The sequence below is a fragment of the Procambarus clarkii genome, chromosome 74 (genome assembly GCF_040958095.1).
Source record: "Procambarus clarkii isolate CNS0578487 chromosome 74, FALCON_Pclarkii_2.0, whole genome shotgun sequence".
Taxonomy (NCBI): domain Eukaryota; kingdom Metazoa; phylum Arthropoda; class Malacostraca; order Decapoda; family Cambaridae; genus Procambarus; species Procambarus clarkii.
Genome location: NC_091223.1, coordinates 15,963,992 through 15,972,872, shown reverse-complemented (window position 1 = coordinate 15,972,872; position 8,881 = coordinate 15,963,992). Strand labels below are relative to the sequence as shown.

The following is an 8,881-nucleotide window of genomic DNA, read 5'->3' as shown; positions in this document are numbered from 1 at the left end:
GCCAAATTCAACGGCCCGTGATTGACTGCGATTGACAAAAACAGGAACGGCATTTCTTCCCCAGCGTCTACTTCAAGATTGCCACAAGTTAATTGAAATAATTTAGAGATTGACGGGGGCATGCGAGCCGAGGCTACCTGTCTATCGTCGACGCCTCGCGCGACCAGACAGACGGACTTTCGACAGAATTCTTTGACAATCGACTTGAGAATGGTCCAAGACGGACCGAAACGTCGTCGTCGTCCCTTCACCTTCTAGTGTGTGGTCTGGTCAACAGAATTCTTTGACTTTCGTGTCAAAGGAAATTCTGTAATCTTCTACGGAACAGCGAGTTACAATACAGTGACGATAGACTGAATTTTACGAACTGAACCATTTAGTAATACAGAAAACGAGTTAAATAATGCATTAAAGCATTTAACAATTAACTAAAGGCTAAAATATATCAATATATATTTATATAGAACCGTTGTTCATTGCAATATATTGTAAAGAATTAAGCATTCTGAACGGTAGTGCGCTTTGAAACAAGTGCTTAATTTCACAAGAACCTCTAACAATGTCATTTAAGTGACTTTAAATGACTTTACAACGAAATAGAGTGCGAAGAGTGTTAGCGGTAGTGATGTTTATAGAGTGAAGGTGCGTAGAGTGGGAGGCAGGTGGAGTGCGTTCACTCTAAACGCACTGTGAGTTAGTGACGCATATAGAGCTCAGAGGCCCGTAGTGCCAGCAGTGGCCCTGGCACTCCTGTCAAGGGACGAGTGTCGCTGGCACTCCTGTCAACCACTAGTGTCGCTGGCACTTCTGTCAAGCTACCAGTGTCGCTGGCACTTCTGTCAAGCCACCAGAGTCGCTGGCACTCCTGTCAACCACTAGTGTCGCTGGCACTCCTGTCAAGCCACCAGAGTCGCTGGCACTCCTGTCAAGCCACCAGTGTCGCTGGCACTCCTGTCAAGCCACCAGTGTCGCTGGCACTCCTGTCAAGGCACCAGTGTCGCTGGCACTCCTGTCAAGCCACCAGTGTCGCTGGCACTCCTGTCAACCACCAATATCTCTGGCACTCCTGTCAAGCCTCCGGTGATGCCCTAATGTAACCCTGACGATGGCCCTACGTACCCCAAATAGCACCCTGTCACCTCTGTCACCTCTGTCACCCGTCACCACATCGCCGTCAACAGCGACGGCACCGCTGTCATTACGATAGCCTCCCCGTCCTTCCCCGTTGACCACCCGTCAATAATTCCAGCCTCCCTCATCTCCGTCATCCACGGGATCTTCCTTCCAGCATCTCAGCCAATCCATTATCCAAGACCTCCAGCCTCTCCGAGATCAGTTAGCATCCTTGCAAGGAAGGAGTCCAGCATCCTGAGACTAGCTCATCTCACTCATCTCGCTGCCGCCACAGCGGATGCGTCAGGTTCGTGAAGCTGGGAATAGAACTGCGGCGTGTAGGATATGGCTCAGGGAGTCGTAAATCACCGCTAAGGATCCGCACTGCGGTCCGCGACCATGTTTTTAGCCATCTAGAGGTTCCCTCTTGACCAGCAACGCCAGATACCATCTCCCGAAGTCGCTGACGAAGCTTCGGAGCGCATTTGAGCTTTCAGACAGAAGGTTGACGGATGTTCCGGTGCTCGATTTAAGTGTGAGAAAAACGCCGCTGAATAGAACGTAAACAAACTTATCTCCGGATTACTAATTGCCGTACAAGCGTCTCTGTGGGGTTTGTGAAGGGGATTGTAGTTTTGTGCTTCTTTAAATGCGAATCAAAGGGCTACCTACCTACCTACCTTGAGGTGCTTCCGGAGCTTAGTGTCCCCGCGGCCCGGTCGTCGACCAGGCCTCCTGGTTGCTGGACTGCAACCTTGGACCTAATTGCTGGACCTAATTGCTGGGCAGGCAATTAGGTTTCACAGGCAGGGTTGACCTATTGTGACGTCGATTGAACCGATCATTTGTGATGGACTCAGGGAGAGAGAAGTGAAATATCCTGTGTAGAGTGAAGCGACGATCCTGTGTAGAGTGAAGCGACGATCCTGTGTAGAGGAAAGCGACGATCCTGTGTAGAGTGAAGCGACGATCCTGTGTAGAGGAAAGCGACGATCCTGTGTAGAGGAAAGCGACGATCCTGTGTAGAGGAAAGCGACAATCCTGTGTAGAGTGAAGCGACGATCCTGTGTAGAGGAAAGCGACGATCCTGTGTAGAGTGAAGCGACGATCCTGTGTAGAGGAAAGCGACGATCCTGTGTAGAGGAAAGCGACGATCCTGTGTAGAGGAAAGCGACAATCCTGTGTAGAGTGAAGCGACGATCCTGTGTAGAGGAAAGCGACGATCCTGTGTAGAGAGAAGCGACAATCCTGTGTAGAGGAAAGCGACGATCCCGCACTCAAGGCTAGTCCTGTGGAACCGACCAGACCTGTGGGCTGTAGTGGACCTGAATGTGAGTGAACACGAATTGAACAATCTCCTTTTTTTAGTGGGTGATGAATCAACCAGAAGTGACCGGAACTACGAGGTCTCTCTAGCGTGACGGGTAGATATATACATCCCTCAAAAGTAGACAGCGAGCGAAGAGAGGGGTAGAAATAGCCTAATCTACCCTATCCCTTTGAGATGTATTTCTTTCTCGTCTCAATAATTGAACTTGGCATCGAGTGAAACGCCAGGTGTATCCCCTCTCTCTCTAGGAGTACCTCTTGAGTGCATGAAAGAGAAAGAGAATAAGTGATTCGAGGACTCTGTGAGTGTCTGAAGAAGGGGGAGGAGGAGGGGCATGGCGGGAGTCATGTATCAGGGCTACGCCACGTATCTACAGGCCTATCAGCGGCACTCCAATCACTACTGCCCGTCGGCACCTCTGGCACTCAACCACTATGATAAGGTAAACAAGCCTGAGGCACTCAGTCTCACTCTAGAAATTAACCCCTTTAGAGCTTCTAATGTGTTAATTGTGTATATGGGGTGGTTTAGGTAAGGTTAAATTGTTGTGTTCTGTCTGTCTGTCTGTCTGTCTGTCTGTCTCTCTCTCTCTCTCTCTCTCTCTCTCTCTCTCTCTCTCTCTCTCTCTCTCTCTCTCTCTCTCTGCTACCCCTTTCTCCTAACCCCTTCCTTTGAATCCTCCATCTCTTTCTATTCCCTCTATCCCTCCCTCCCTCTTAAATTCCCCCTTCAAAACCCCCTTAAACCCTTACTTATCATCATCTTCCCTCCCCACCACCACCTTCCCCATCACCCCCCCCCCCCTTCCCCCTTCTCTCGGGCGTCACTCGCCCCGTCACTCAAATGTTCATGACAGTAGTTAAAATGTTCACACTTTCACTCACTGGGGGGGGGGGGGCAATTTACGCGCGTGTGAAAAAAAAGCGCACTCGCGCGCTCTGACAAGTTAATAGCCACACACACACACACACACACACACACACACACACACACACACACACACACACACACACACACACCTTTCCTTGTAAAAACCACGAACCAGCCACTTAACCTGGTTGGGGGGGGGGGGTAGGGGGTGGATTAATGACTAAACTACTGGTTACTGCCACTCACACTGCAAGAGTGACAAGGGGGTAGTGACACTCACGCACTCTGCTACTGTCAATAGCTTACTGTCACTCACCCCTACTACTGTCACAGGCTAACTACCAGTCTACTACTAACTACCAGCAAACTACCGCATCTAACAAGGTAACTACCGCTAATAACTAGTCTCATTACTGTTCTAGCATTTTCTTTATTGTGAGTAGTAGGCATCCATCAGTCTCAGACGACTATGGAGTTGGGGTCTGGAGTGGCCTCTCCTAGGCGTAAAGCCTCGGGGTAGGTTGATACGGAGAAGCTGTTACCCATGCAGCAGGTCCCTCCCCCGCTCTCCACGGTGTGGTACTACCATAAAACATGCTACCACACCACTAATTGCTCACTCATCCTCATCGCCTCACGTTGTGTAAATAAATCAAATTATATAAATATCCTCATGCAGTATCCTCCATCAATTATCGGTTATTTAATCGTATGTCACTTTTAGCATAAATTAGCATAATTAACATGAAGTATAATGACAGTTGTCAATATGCAGGTGAAGCTACGAGAAAGACTTTCAATGAAGTATTTAAATACTTCCGTTATTAGCCAATCATCACGCTATAAGAAACCCGAAGGTTTTGTCTCTGTGATTGCTACAGGATAGAGATCATTAACACGCGAGCAATCCATGCTGTTTTGTAGATCTTAGTAAGGCATATATATATATATATATATATATATATATATATATATATATATTGTGACGGTAACGCGTTGGTGTTCGGCTGTTTAAGGCTAGGGGTATGGCCTCGTCACATAGTTATAAAAAAAAATAGAAAAAACTGGAACTTCGTCTGTGGTAAGGTAAGGAGAAGACACACAAAACACAAGTAAACTTTAACAATGAAATTTTAATTACGTTAAATAAATCAAAACATGAAAATAATGCACAAACAAAGTCTTATAATAAAATCAATCAATCAAAATAATAAGAATACTTAAATGACACAATGAAAGTTACGTTAAGGCAAAATAACAAGAAGTGCAACACAAAGGTAAGTGGGAGGTGCTGGAATATTGGCTTAAAGCCACCACCTCTCTCAGTACACTCTAGAGTCTAGCTGGGAGGTGTGCTGGCTACGAAAGCACGGAACATTCTGAGGACTGATGTTGGGGCGACCCCAGACATCAGGTAGTATTGGGGGCGAGTGCAGGTGCAGCCAGACCGGCGACCAATCAGCGGAGCCGTAGCGATCAACGGGTAGTTTGGTGGTTGGAGTTCGAACAGGTGGCTGGTTGCATACGTTTCTGCTCACCCTGGCAAGCCTTGCTGGTGCTGGTGTTGTTGTCGTTGTTGGACATTTCTTCCATAGTCTTTTTATATAATTGTGAAGACGTAATTTTGGAGGGAAGAGCAGGCTCAATCTCTTGAAGGAGATTATCGTCACAACTCTCCCCCGAAGCCTGCGGTTCTGGAAGAAGTACGTCGTTATGTGGTGGAGTAATGGATGGAGTCGCTTCTACTTCATAAACTCTGGAGAGATCATGGGCTAAGATGTTGTCAGACTCTTGGTATAGCGTGTCTCCAGGTTGAATTTCTGCAGGTAGCAAGCCCATAGTAGAAGACGTTGAGATGAGAAGTGGGCGTGCTGCAGGAGGTGTAGGGTGGTGTGGTCCGTATTGATGGTGGACCGAGCACTTTTCAGGTGTGGAGTGAAGTGCTGAAGCTTCAGGATGAGGAAGAGTAGCTCCTTGCCAATTGTTCCGTAGATCCTTGTAGCAGTAGTCGCTGACAGGTGTATTCTTCTCGCCTCGTTGCTGCATCACGACACCACCCACGTCGGTACCATTGGCGTCGACATGGAGGATGAAGGGCTTATCTGACGAGGTGAGAGTGGAATTAGAAGAGGGCATAGGAGCACGATTATTATCCTGAAAGCATTTGGGAAGATCATTAAGGATTTTGGAATTAGAAAGCGCCGACTCCTTGTCAGTGCTTTCGGGAGAAGAAGCCGGGATGGTCTCACTGTGGATGTAGGGTTCTGTGAAGGTAGAACAATTAATCAAGACAGTGGGAGGAGTACCATTATATTGCTTCAGGAGGTTGACGTGGCACAGCTGGGTCTTCCGCCGCCTATCTGGAGTCTCTATGACGTATGTGTTGTTGCTTCTGCACTCTTTGACGCAGTAGGGTCCTGAAAATCTGTTTTGTAAAGGTGAACCGGGGATAGGGAAATAAGCAAGGACGAAGTCTCCCGGCTTGAATTTTCTTACTTTGCTGGTCTGGTCGTAATGAGTCTTCATTCTCACCTGGGCTTTCAATAGATTATCATGAGCAAAGCGGTGGACTCTCTCTAGAATGTGTTGAAGGTTTTGAAGAAACTGGGGCACATTCTGATGCTCACTGAAGGTGGCATCTCTGAGAGAGTCTTTGAAAGCCTTAAGGGGAGTACGGCACTTACGGCCGTAGAGCATCTCATAAGGAGATACTCCTAGGGACTCATTGGGGAGACTTCTGAAAATACACATTATTAGGTCAATCTGCTTATCCCAATCCTTTGAGGTTTCACTACAAAACTTTTTCAAGAGTGCTTTGATGGTCTGATGACTACGTTCAAGAGAACCCTGTGAAGCAGGATGATAGGGGCTGGACAATACCTGTTTGATGTTGAACTCCTCCAGTGTCCTTTTGAAGAGATCACTGGTGAAGTTGGTGCCACAGTCACTTTGAATCTCCCTGGGAAATCCGTATTGAGTGAAGATCTTCAATAGATGTTTGATAACCGTAGCAGCCGTGATGTTCTTCACTGGAACTGCTATGGGAAATCTGGTGGTAGGACACAGGATGGTTAGGATGTAGGCGTTACCTGAACTGGTCCGAGGTAAAGGACCAACACAGTCTATTATGAGTCTGTGGAAAGGTTCCGCAGGCACCTGTATGGGAATCAGTGGTGCTCTGGGAATGGAGACGTTCGGTTTGCCTGCCCTCTGACATGTATGACACTGTTTTACGTACTGTTTGACGTTGTTTACCATACCTGGCCAGTAGTAGTCTTGACGAATCCCATGGTAAGTCTTGTTGAAGCCGTAGTGGGAGAATGCTCCGTGGGCCAGGTGTAGAATAGTGGGCCGCAGGCTGGTGGGAATCACAAGTTGTTCGGTGTTGGCCCAATCGTCCTCCTCCTTCAGTTTACTGGGTCTATATCTGCGGTAGAGCAAGTCGTTCTCTAGGAAGAACCCAGGAATACTGTCGGGTTGAGTCTCAGCCTGGAAAAACAATGGTGTTAAAGTAAGATCTTCCCTCTGCAACTTACGGAACTCCAACTTGGTCAGATGCGGGGGTAGTTTCTGAGGGTCTTGAGGGACAGCGGTAGCAGTAGAGTCAGCTGGCTGTGGACGTGCGGCTTGTGCACGGGTGGTCACGAGAACCGGAGGAGAAACTTCATCACTCTTGAACCTCTGCTGGAACATACTCGAGAATAGGGTTTCTGGGCACAGAGTTACACACCTGGGGTTTGTCCATGACGATCAGGTTGGTCGGTTGCAGGTCTTCTGCCAAGTCGTTGCCTAGGAGAAGTTGCACTCCAGGCATGGGAAAAGGCTTTTCCCTGACGGCGACTTGGACTTCCCCGTTCACGTAGGGACAATCCAGGTGGACTCTGGCGAGAGGGTATGGAGTAGTAGCAGTGAGGTCAGTGATGAAGACCGTTTCCCCGGTGTAGACTATGTTGGGCACAGCCGACTTCAAGATGATCGATTGTAGAGCCGCTGTGTCCCTCAAGATCTTCAATTTGAAACGTCCCTCCGGATTTGAACCGTTGGCAGAGACAGTTCCAGTATACAGGTGGTTACTGAAAAGAGAAAGATCATTAACATCAACACCAACATTCATCACAGGCTTACCGGACTTAGGAGGAGTTGGTTTGGGTCGTTGTTGGTCAGTGGTTCCCTTGTATTGAGACTTACCACACTTGTCTATGGTATGTCCATAGAGTCTACAATACTTGCAGTACAGTTGTGAACCAGCTTGATCGGGGCTCACCTTCTCGTAACTGTACCACGACTTCTTACTGGAGGATGGTTCAGGTGTCAGCCGGTGGATGAGGCTGTAAGTGTCAGCCGACTTAGCACACTTCAGGTAGTCGGTTTCTTCTTTATCTGCTAAGTAGAGGCGGACAGGAGGCGGCACACGTCTCAAGAATTCTTCAACAAGCATCAGGTTCACGAGTTCTGTAAAAGTAGAGACATGTGCTGCTTCCAGCCATTTCATGAAATACCTCCGTTTCGTGTTAGCAAACTCGAGGAAGGTAGTGGTACTTGCCTTCAGGTGGTCACGGAATTTCCTTCTATAACTTTCGGTGGAAAGTAGGTAGGCGTCTAACACTGCTTGTTTCAGAGTGTAGTAGTCATTCTCAGACGCCAAAGTACTGAGTGTGACTGCAGCTCTACCTGTAAGATGGACTCTGAGAAGTGTTGCCCATTGGTCGACAGGCCAACTGAGTTGATTAGCAAGGGTTTCAAAGGTGGTAAAGAACACATCAACTTCTGCTTCTACAAAGGATGGCATTAACTTACTTGCATGTGATATATTAAAACTGACGGGAAGATTGGCAGTAGCTTGCTGGCGTTGAGCGAGGTGTGAAGTTTCCAACGTGTATTCCCGTTGACGACACTCTAGAGCCAGAGTCGCTTGTTGCTTGTCATGTTCGCGTTGCATCTCCAACTCGCGTCGTTTGGTTTCAAGCTGTACTCGTTCCCGCTCCTGGAGTAGTGCAACCTCACGTTCCTGGAGGGCGAGTCCACGTTCGTGTTCTTCTCTCCTCAAGGCAGCTTCACGTTCTCTGAGGGTGATTTCTCGTTCTTGTTCCTCTCTTCGTATGGCAGCAGCTCGTTCTTGTTGTTCGAGGGCTTCCCTTTGCTGCTCACGTTCAATCTTGGCCAGCTCTAGTTTGAGTTTCAGCGTTGCCAAATCAGTTTTATCTGCAATATAGTAAGTTTCATGAGTTTCAGAGTCTATCTTACCTTGCTCTAAATAGTAATCCAGCAACAGGTTGTGTAGGTCATTTTTGTTGGCTTGGTAGGGAACTTCTAGTTGATACTCATGTGCAAGAGTTTGTAGTTCAGTCCTCTTGGCACGACTCAAAGTCCCTATTTCACCTGCTGGATTTGCACGGAAAGTTTGGAGACGAAACATGGTGAAATTAGCAAATAAAGGTACACGAATGTTCAATAATGAAATGTCAGAAACAGGACAACGTGGCAACTGGCACCTATCCTGTGTGATCTTTAACAATTAACGTTAAGTGAAAGATATTAAATGATTAAATTAAATCAAGGGCGCAGGAA

General features: G+C 47.6%; 1 protein-coding gene across 1 annotated transcript in view; it reads left to right on the top strand.

Annotated features, from left to right (window-relative positions):
* Window positions 1-2,295: 2,295 nt before the first annotated feature.
* Window positions 2,296-8,881, top strand: part of LOC123748623 (transcription cofactor vestigial-like protein 2) — a 54,032-nt gene continuing 47,446 nt past the window's right edge. The window contains exon 1 of the mRNA XM_069313011.1: window positions 2,296-2,885. Coding sequence (XP_069169112.1) covers window positions 2,778-2,885 — 108 coding nt within the window. The 5' untranslated portion in view covers window positions 2,296-2,777. The remainder of the gene's footprint in view (window positions 2,886-8,881) is intronic.